Below are 11,750 nucleotides of genomic sequence, written 5' to 3' on the forward strand. Positions count from 1 at the left end.
ATTTAAAAAAAATATTTAACAGAAGCCTGCTTTATGCTCGTACTTAAGATGTAGACAGTTTCTACCTATCCTTCTGCCATAAAACAAATGCCAAAAAAATTGTTGAATAAGATTTGCAAAGAATGTTCGCTGATAGGCTGCGTCAATAATTTATGTTTTACAAGCTTTTATTGTTTCACCTGTCTGTTATTTGTAATCAAATTTTGCAAGTTAAACCCACTTTTCAGTTTTCGATTGAGCTGAAATTTTGCATGCATATGTTAAATCGGATGACAATAAATTTTTATGTATGACCTGATTTTATTATCGCTTGCACCATATTTGGCATACATACGTTTTTTAGTTTTAAAAGTATTTAAATAAGTAGAAAATAATTTTTATTGCGAATCACTCATACATGACTATTCATACATGACATTCGAAATTGAACGCATCCAGCTTTTACAAATAGTGCATGTGTGAGTGACTCATAAGAAAAATTATGCTTTTAACTATGCAAATGGATGCTTTTGAATCGTGCATAAAATATCGAAAAAATCGATTATGTAAAATCAATACTAACCCAGTAATGGCTTTGAAATGTCGTTGTTTAAGGCAATATTCTGGCCTAGAAATTTGATCACAACAAGGGTAGAAGGGCTGGAATCGTATCAACCAGGATGCTGTGTTTTTTTATAGTACCCATTTCACCAGCTTGTAATTCGAAGAATTTTAAATTTTTTTTTATATTTTTAAAGTGTCAAAAAAATCATATGAAAAAATGATAAACACAATTTATTATATTTCCAATCATTTTCAAAATTATTTTGGGGGGCGGTTTGAGCTTCTTGGATTCCTTAGTTTTTAAGATTTTAAAGCTATCGCGAATAATTATTTCTTGCATGGCACATCCTACTTTACACAGATTTGGGTATAGTGTTTCATCGAAAAACATTCGACTGTTTGCCAATTAATTATCAACTCGTTTTCAACAAAGATTTCGACGAAGAGTCTACCATGGACTCTTCGACTACATTGGTTTTGTAAAACTCAATAGATAATTTATAATACATATATAGAAACTCATACATATGATAATGAGCTATATATAATATTATAACGGCTTATAACAAGGAGCAGAGGTGACACTTCATATTACACTTTTTGTTTTTAGTCTTATTTTCTCCGAAACTATAGACTTATGCACTGTATTGAAGATCAACGAAGAGGGTATGTTACAAATCCGATTTATAACCTTTAAAACACATTTTATGGAGTTTTCGAGATGAACGACATATTTTTTCTACGCATATTCATTTCGGGCTACTTTTTGACATTAAAATAAACTGGAATTTGGTAGTATAATCGACTAAGGCGATCGATTTTTATTAAAGTGACGATTTTAAGCAATTTTTAGAAGATTCCCAGGAGAAAATTCGAATATTTTGACGTTTTTAAACCTTTGCGCACCTATATTACCCCACTGCAATTTTTTATTCATTGCGCATCCTTACAGTTAAATTAAGCTAGACGATTAAAAATTGGTACCAGAGTTAAATTAATTAATGCCAGTAGAATATGTTTGGGAGTTCAAAAACTTTCAGCATCTTTATTCATTTTTTGTCGTAATGTCAAAATATCACACTTTTTCGAATTCTTAAGAACTTATGTATCTCTACAGCCCCAGCAAATTGAGTTAGGGGAGTACTTCATGCGTAAAACATGAAGACAAAAATCAATTCAATAAAAAGATTAGCTAATAATAAGAAGCAGAGGAAATATGACATTAGTGATAGAACTCTGTTGCTGAAAGTTTTTTTTTTCACTTATGTAAGCAAATAATGCAAGTTGTCAATGTAAATCATATATGAATAGAATTTGAACAGTATCTATGCCATTTATTTTTTATGATAATAAAAAATAATAAATGATTGTTTTAATTTTCAATTATTTTCTACGTTACACAAGACAAAATGAATTTTTATTATTTGAGAAGCAGGTAGCTTCCGGTTTATAAACGTAGAAGTAAAAAAATTTAGTTCAGTCCATTAGGTTCAATCATTTATCTTGCTTCGTTTCAGAAATAAACGTTTAAGGTCGTCAATACAATTATAATTTTTCTAGAAGAAAATAAGATACGTTGCACACACTATATTATCATAAAAAACAAATTCCTGTAGATATTTTGTGTAGAAAATCGTATAAGAAATTGTGACGTTTAATAGAAAACTAGGAAAAGAGTAAAAAAATAGGGGTTAATTGGCAACCCAAACACGGCATTTCTTACGTACTCTCTGAACTTACATACAAAAATTAACGCTTCTTCTATCTTAATTTGGAGGGGACGTAGATATGAACAAGGCCATTAAAACGTCGAAAAAGACAGTAGAGTAGTCTTGAAAAAAATAGTCTTGCTTGAAACATAGATAAGAACAATCTCGTTCAAGTCACCTTTCAAACAAAAACAAATAAATAACAAGTGAAAACAAACAATTGACTGAGTTAATTGTTGAAATACCATGCATAGTCAGTGTTGATTACTTTATGACATAACACACACATACATGTGACACATACATAACTGATATTCAAGTATAGTACATACTATAAAATTTCTGCCTAATTGGCGCCCTCCCGAGTAAGCAGTGATGTTTACGAAAAAATGTTTCAACAAAGGTTGTTTATTTTTTGAAAAGAAACATTTTTTACATTTAAATTTTTGTTCTATCTCTAACGGTTTACGAGATGGGTCCTACGGACCCAAGGCCCAATTGACCTATGATGCTCATTTATGAACTCGACCTCACTTTTTACGTCCTGAGTACGCTGTAAAATTTCAGCTCGATATCTTTTTTGGTTTTTGAGTTATCGTGCCCACAAACGGGCGGACGGACGGACAACCGGAAATGGACTAATTAGGTGATTCTATGAACACCTATACCAAAATTTTGCGCCTAGCATCAATATTTTTAAGCGTTACAAACTTGGGACTAAACTTAGTATACCTTTCATATTACATATATGCATGGTATAATAATCGGTTAATCCGTTTAGGAGAGCTATGATGCCTCAGACCGAAACATGGATACGCACCATTAAACGTTAAACTTATAACATCTCTACTTTTGTTGTGTCGGAGATTCAAAACGTGAGATCTTATATTTTTGTACTTAATCAATAGCTCTGCACCCTTTTTTTCTACTTGTTTTTCTAAAATAATTAAACGTTCTGCAACCCTGTATGTGACTAATAGACAGTACATGCAAGACATTCTTATCAAAAATTCTCATAACGTACGAGGTCTAATACAAAATATATGCTAAGAATCCGGTAAGAATCGCTTATCAGAAATTCTGATCGTATGCGGTCGGCCTAAAGATGTTTCTACCAATTCTTGACAATTTTTGAACTGTTGTTTAATATTTTCTAATGAACAAAACATGGAAAAACGTTATTTAATCGAAAAATATTTTGTTTTAAACATACGGGGTTGAAAAGTAAAATTATAGAATTTTCCTTATTAGAAAGTGCGGTCAACTTCTGAAATATCTGTTCGAGCATTTTATAGCCCCAATTTTTCACAAATAACAAACATCACACATTTTCTTAATTTTTTGCGGAGAGAGGAACGGAAAGATGACATAGATAATTTATAATGATATGTTTATGTATTAGTGATGTGCCGGATATTCGGTATAAAAAAAAGAACCCGTTCTTTCTTAGCGGAAGTACAATTTTTTTTCGATTTATGGGAAATAGAAGACATTAAGAAAAAATTTGTAATAATTAAAATGGAATTTTGAATTGTGCAAATACATAAATCAATAAAAAATGTTCGATATAGCTTTAAAATTAAGATCCGTATCTGCGGATCTTGACCACTATTCGTACCGTATCAGCCAATCTACTTTTTTGCCGATCCGACTCATCACTATTATGAATCAATTTTTTTAAGATTATAAAAAAGCGATTTTTATACCTTGTATATATGAAATATATATCCAAGTATACTAATTTTAGTCCCAAGATTGAATGATTAAAAATATTAAAGACACGAACAAAAGAAATCCACCTAAAATTTTATAGCGTGCTCAGTACGTAAAAAGTGAGTTTAAGTTCGTAAACTTATCAAAAAATAAACAATTTTCGTTTGAAACTTTTTCGTAAACATCACTGTTTACCCGCGAGAGTGTAAATTTAGGACAACACTTTGGTGCCCATTTTCTCCAAAACTATAAAAGATAGGCAGTTAAAAATTTGCAGGCAGCTTCAACTAATGTTCTTGTGAAAGATTGTCGAAAAACGAAAAAACAATTAAGAAGACCCCGCCATAATTTTGTTGGTTTTTTTAATTTTTCTAATTTATTAAAAAATATAGCAAGCACTCACATTCAACACTTTCTATACAGAATATTTCAACAATTAACTCAGTCAATTGTTTATTTTCATTTGTTTATATATAATTTTGGTAACCCTGAACTAAAAAAACATTAATTTTTTTTAAATCCAAGCATAATATAATAGCACAGTCACAGACAACTAAGAAAATATTTAATCGCATTTCCTAAGCAAATATAAAATTTCTATTAAAAGTACCTATTTTTAGAACCAAAAACATTATATTACTACTATATGGCCTTGATTAAGATATTCTCTTCCCGTTTCAATTTTTAATTTTTGGGAAAATTTTGTATATTTATTTTATATAAATTTATAACTTGTATATTATTATTACCTGTTGTTACCTATTTATCAAATCTTGTTAAAATACACAGCATACATAAAAAACAAGTGAAAACAAACAATTGACTGAGTTAATTATTGAAATACCATGTATAGACAGTGTCACATTACACATACATACATGTCACATATACATAACTGATATTCCCATATAATACATACTATATAATTTACGCCTAATTTGCGCTCTCACGGGTAAACAGTGATGTTTACGAAAAATTGTTCCAATCAAAAGTTGTTTATTTTTTGATTAGGAAGATTGTTAGATTTAAATTTTTGTTCTATCTCCAACGGTTTACAAGATGGGTTCTAAGGATCCAAGACCCAATTGAACTATGTTGCTCATTAACGAACTTGACCTCAATTTTTATGACCTGAGCACGCTATAAAAATTTCAGCTTGATATCTTTTTTCGTTTTTGAGTTATCGGGTTGACAGACGGATGAACGGAAAACCGGAAATGGACTAATTAGGTGATTTTATGAACACCTATACCAAAAATTTGTTCGTAGCATCAATATTTTTAAGCGTTACAAACTTGGGACTAAACTTAGTATACCTTGCATATTACTATATGTATGGTAAAAAAATTCCCTTATAGACAAATTAATTTTTAAGCCCAAATTATTAACCAACAACATCAAATAAATATTTTATTATTGCTTTGGGACGCCGACATTACTCAAGTTGGTCCCATCTTCATTTATATAATCGAAGTATAATCATGAACCACTTGAAAATATGGCACACAAACCTCCATATACACTGTGTCGCATTTAAGATGAAGACACCTTCATATTTTCATTATTTATAGAAATTTCGATTTGAAATTTTGCACAGTCATACAGGGTGATGGAATCAGAACTTTAAACTCAGCCTAATACAAATTGACAAATAGGGCCATGCTTAGAAAATTTTTTTAGACCCATATACCGATTTTCATAACAAAATTCGCATTTTAATTTTTTCCATTATTTTTATACATTTTCGAATGTTGCCACCTTCTATAGATTCAAAAGTAAAAAGCTTCTACTTTTAAAAAATTAAATCGCGTGCATTACAAAAAAAAAAAATCTGTCGAAGATTTATTATTACCTCGCCTTAATCTGATTTTTATTGGACAAAAATAATTTTAAAAGGTTTATATAAATACACGGTGATCAAATTTTGAAACGAAGGCAAAAAAAAATAATTTGTTTTAACTTAAATAATAAATAATAAATTTTAGGTCAAATTTCGAGATACAGATTGGCAAAAAATTATAAGCTTTTGATCATATGTTTATTTTAACATATTTTCCTATTTTTATAAAAAGAACCTCACATTAAAACAAAAAAATTTTGTACTAAAAGTTTCATTTGAAAAATTTAGCAACGCACTTTTCTAATGTTTAACCATAGGTTTATACGAACTGCTTTTTAATTTTTTTTCAAAAATATTACACTCTGTACATAGAAGTAAAAAAATGCGAATGATATGTTATGAAAAAAATCCCAGTGGAATTGAAACGAATTTCATATTTAAACCTTTCTCCGTGCGGGAGATATAAATTTTATAAAATAAAGTATCTACAAAGATACGAAAAAAATATATATTCACGAATTTTATGGTTGATTTGCACAAATAAATCGCAAAAATTATTAAATGAACTTAAAACAAATTTACCAGAGAGTCTGTAGTAAACAAACTACTTGTTTTACCTATAGCATCGGTTTTTTAAAAGCTCCCTGACCAATTTAACATTTTGTGAAAATTTAAGTAACAATAAAAGACCTTGAGAATAAAATAAAATTTGTCAAAAATGTCGACTCATTTAATTTATTTTGTTCTCATTAAAATTGGAACAAAAAATGCATTAGAAAAATAATTGTTCTAAGTTGGACAATATACATGAATCGTTCTCAAGGTCAATTTTTATGATTATTTGTTACTTTCACATCAAAGTCTAAACGCGTTAGAGATAGAGAAAAATATACTATTTCCACGAAGTGCTGGATTCGCGATGACACATTTCGTTAACATTGTGAACGTCCACATTGATGTCCAGGGAAATATGGATGGGAGACTATCAATGCTTAAAGCATGAAACAATCGTGTAGAGATTTTGGACCCATCCATCGCTAGCACTAATCAAATGGTTAATATTGACTAAAATATACTTAAAAGAAAAAGTATAAGAGCTGACACCATCTCGAAAAAAGTTGATTTTAAAATGAATTTTGGATATCACTTTTCTTATGAAATTAGGTAGCGTTTTTTGAAAATGCGTTTTAAATTTTAGAGAAAAATTTTATAAATGGTCTGGAACGAAAATTAATGAACGGAAAAGAATGGGCAAATCAAGAAAATAAAAGGAAATAAAAGCGGTTTTTGGCATTCGAATTGTTAGAGCATCAGGAGATTTTGTGACCTGATTATGATTTATAAAATTGTATAATTGCATTTTAAATTAACCGTAAATATACTAAATTCACAATTCGATGAATAATGATGAAAATGATTCCAAATTTGTTACTCGGTGATTTTTGGAGTTTCTGAACACGAATATTGCATCAGAATTGGTCTCAGAGGTACCTAGTGCCCAGGGTAAACGATCCCAGTCGTCTCTTGGAGTTGTCGTGAAATTCGTTATATAATCGGTCTACACTCGATCCTCGGGGGTTTTTGGGGTTCGATGGGCGCCAGGTACTTGGTGCCCCATTCTGTCGCGATATTCGAGTTCAGGGACCCCAAAAACCCTCGAGTATCAAGTTTGGAATCATTTTCATCACTATTAACCGAATTGTGAATTTAGTATTAATTTAAAATGCAATTATAAAATGCATATTATTTAGGGAAATTGCATATTTTTAATTTTTATAAATCAATTTAGGTCAAAAAAATTTCCTGACGCTCTACCGAATCCAATGGCAAAAATCGCATTCAAATCCAACTTACTGTTCAAATTTTTCGAACTTAGACCGTTTTGTTTCCGCGACTATGATAGTTTTTTTAACACAATAGGCCTAAAGCTCCCAAGTAAACGATAACTATTAATGAAGAATATGATAAGGGAAAAGAATTCATATAACATCCCATTCCCAATCGAATCTTTCGACCTAGCCTAAAGCCCAAAATAAATTAATACTAAGGTTCACATATTTTATCTATGGATCCTAAAACGATAATATAAAGTATAAATTATGACAATACACATGTTACGTTAAATTTGAAGTGCAACCGTGCATTACAACCGCAATTGTGACCCCGACCTATAAAGAATATTTTCATGAGAGTCTTCGCGCAGCGTACATTATATAAATATAATATTTACATACATAAGTATAACAGTGTCTAAGAAATATTTTTTAGGTAATGCTTTCATTAAGAACATTCATTATTTATTCAATGAATTCTTTAGTAGATTTTTTTGTTCGGAATTTTATTTTTAATTTTATACATGTTTTTATAAAATAATGACATATTTAGAGTGGACACTCATCCACTACAGTAAACACTCTTTCGAGGTAGCGATCGAAATCGAAATTGTGAAATTCCTTGGTTAGAAAAAACTTTCTCACAATTTATAGAGTCTAGATGAATTGTAGAATATATTAGATATTTTTTGAGTGTTTTTATTTTATATATGTAAATAGATTATAGGACAACTTTTTACCATCCTTCAATAATTTATTGAACTGTGATTCGATATAGTTATAATATTATATTCATTTATTTTGTTAATTATCTCGCAAAGTAGGGCTCAGATCCAAAATTGGTAAATAACTTTTCCCTTCATCCTTATGAGCTTTTTCTGTAAGCCAACAATCTGCAGTCAATAACAGAACACCCTGTATAGTTCCAGCATTATTTAACCACAAAATTTCAGTAAATCATTCAAATATTAAAGTATTGTTGAATACAGGCAATAAAAGTAATTGAATTTGAGATCAACTGAATGTGGTTGCATCGAGGGATTTTGTGGTCGCTGATTACGAATCCGAGGACAAAAAGTAACTCAAAATAGTTGCAATCCCATTAAAATCACCGCTAGGAGTGTTAATGACGAAGGTCTAAGGAACACCTACAAACAAGAATTTTTAAAATCGAAGCTGTTTCACCACTTTTTCATATTTTCCGGCTTATTAAGTGTACTATTAAATATACTTATTTAAATTCATACTAAATAAACTTTGAATTGATAACCACGAAAAAAAAGATATGAACTGTCTGCATGCTTTACTATAAACGTCAAGGGTGCAGGTTAGAGCGTAGAGACTTTTTCAGACTTAAATTGGTAATTTCGAGAAAATATGTTTTCATTGAGCATTTAATCATAATGCGTCCTATACAGTGCATTAAGATGTTGCGATTTACCTCTTATCCTAGAATGACCCTTATAAAGGATTAATTTTTTTGTTCTTATAAAAATGGCTAAAAAAAAGAGAGTCGGTTGCCCTAGGGAGGAATTAAATTTATAATTACTTTCCGGAAGTGTATTAAAAACAACATATAAAATCAAATTTGAAACCATTGAAACCATAAAACAAAATGACATTGATGAATTTTGTTGTCTGAAAACATGAAATGAATCTTTTTTTTCTCCGCAGATGCAGAAAACAAATAAAATATTGATAATCACAAATACAAACATACTTAAAACACTACACACTCTAATGTTTAGTAGTGTCAAAATCCGTGTTATCTCTGCATGTTATAACAACGCCTACCTGTTTACGATTTGAGTACATCATCTCTTTTCTAATAAAAAGTCATTCTCATTTTTATGGAAGTAAATGAACTATGAGCTCAAAAATTTTAGAGACTTAAAATTTGCTTTTAGGTAATTGAAAGGATATAAATATTATCAAAGATGATAAATGAGAACTCTAGAATATTTCGATTTTTGCGCCAATTTCTTAGATCAATTTTTGTATAAGGAAAGGACATAAAATAACTTGCTAAAGTGGTTCTTTTTCTGCATATGTTCAAAGGGAAAACTCTTAAGAAAATTGCATAAATCGAGGAAAAATTGTTGTCTTTGATTGGTCTGTGCATTATTCAGAGTGATATATGTTTACATCAGATTTTCATACAGGAATTTTAGAATCAAGTATTCAAGTATTATTTTACCCCTGGCTTTTAAAGAGGGATGTTTTACCGCTATGTGTGTCTGTCCGTGCCATCGTACCTCCTAAACGGATGAACCGATTTTGATTTTTTTTCTATGAAAGGTAATTTAATGGTAAGCGTTCTTAGCTATGTTTCAAGAAAATCGATTCAGTTTTGAGAAAACTACCAGGAAAAACCGCATTTGTCGGAGATTTTTAAATTTTATAAATTTCCATTGTTCAGATATCGACTAAAATTGTATATGAGAGGGGATATCCCGGAGCAATTTTTTCAGTCTCAGTCTCAGAAACTTATCGCGAAAATAGCTAGATTTTAGTGTCTTGGGATTATTTAGGATTGCGGCTCAAAAAAATATAAAAATTCACGTCATTTGGCAATTAGATCAGTTATTTCAAAATTATAATAGCTTCGAAATAAAAATTTTTGTACTTTTGAATTCTAGGTTCAAAGTACTCTATATCCAAGTTTCATCAAATATAAAACCGGGATTTTCTTGACTTTTTCAAAGGGTTCCCTTATGGAAAATGCAAAAACTCTGACAAATTCTTGTCTCTTAATAAGTAACTTATAAGTAATTTTGACCCAAAAAATAGAATCGGGTCTCTTTGACAATTGAATGTGTACTTTCTGAGATGTAGACTAAAACCATACACGAGGTTGATACCTCAAAGCAATTTCTTCAGTCGATATCTCAGAAACTGAAAGATAACCGCATGCAAATTTCATGTGCAATTATTAATTAATTTCATGTGCAATTAAGTTTGCTTAAGAACTACAACTTGTACACCAACCATCTTAAAGAATTACCTAAAAATCAATTTTGCCGTACTATTTTTAACAGTTCAAGAGAAAAATGGAATAATTTATACTTTTATTCATTGTTTATTTTCATTGCACACAATATGTTTGACAATTCTAGAGAAAAATTTTTCTAAAAAAAAGGTTACGTTTGGATAAAAAATAATAATTTGTTTTAAGTATTATAATATTAATATTTAAAATTTTTCTAATTTATTAAATACCTAAATTTCTCAACACAAAAAAATGTTGTAATACTTTCAAAATTAATTAAGTATCGCATGCAATTTTATTTTCAAGATAATTTATTAAAGGAACGTAGATATTTGACTTCCTATTTAGGCTAAAAAAAAAAGGATTATCTTGAAAGTCAAGTATCGTTACAAAACGAAACAAATGTAAAAAACAAATGAATTACAATAATAGAAACAATTGAATTGCATTAAAAAATGAATAATACGTTTAAAAATTGTAGTAAAATATTATGATCATTGATCATCACAAAAGATAATAAATGATAAATAATAATTTATATAAATTAAATACGTACATAGAGATTTATTAATAAGGAAAAAAAAGTGACAGCAAAGCCTATTATGACTCAGTGACTCACCTTCATATTCATTTAATTCAGAAAATATTGGCAAACAATTGCATAATACAATGAATTGTATAACCAAAAATAAATGAATTAATATTCTCCATAATTTCTCCATAATCTTTTTATACAAAAAAAATCGACTCAATATTATTTATCCACTGACAAATTAGTCATTGTTCCTAAAGTCAACAATAATGTTCAAACTACATATCACTTCTGTATTATAATAAATCTGTTGGTTTTATATTTTAAGTGAATTGCAGATTTTTTTTTTAAATATTATATATCGTTTAGTTGATTCAATAAAATATTTGTTATATTTGATTAATAAATGAAATATGATTAATTAAATACACCATAACAAATAATTTTTTTTTAGTTATGAAAAATTGAATAAATTTTCTATCTGGTATAGTTTCACACATTCACTCAATACACTTTTTACGTCAGGCAGCCATGTTTTATTTAAACGCGATTGAACGCTCGCGCAATGCAAACACCACTGTCTGTGTATGCA

General features: G+C 29.4%; 1 protein-coding gene across 1 annotated transcript in view; it reads right to left on the reverse strand.

The window, feature by feature from the left end:
* Positions 1-11,405, reverse strand: part of LOC123296180 — a 56,652-nt gene extending 45,247 nt beyond the window's left edge. The window contains exon 1 of the mRNA XM_044877641.1: positions 11,246-11,405. Coding sequence (XP_044733576.1) covers positions 11,246-11,348 — 103 coding nt within the window. The 5' untranslated portion in view covers positions 11,349-11,405. The remainder of the gene's footprint in view (positions 1-11,245) is intronic.
* Between the last annotated feature and the right edge of the window lie 345 nt (positions 11,406-11,750).

Source organism: Chrysoperla carnea, chromosome 3 (assembly GCF_905475395.1).
Source record: "Chrysoperla carnea chromosome 3, inChrCarn1.1, whole genome shotgun sequence".
NCBI lineage: Eukaryota > Metazoa > Arthropoda > Insecta > Neuroptera > Chrysopidae > Chrysoperla > Chrysoperla carnea.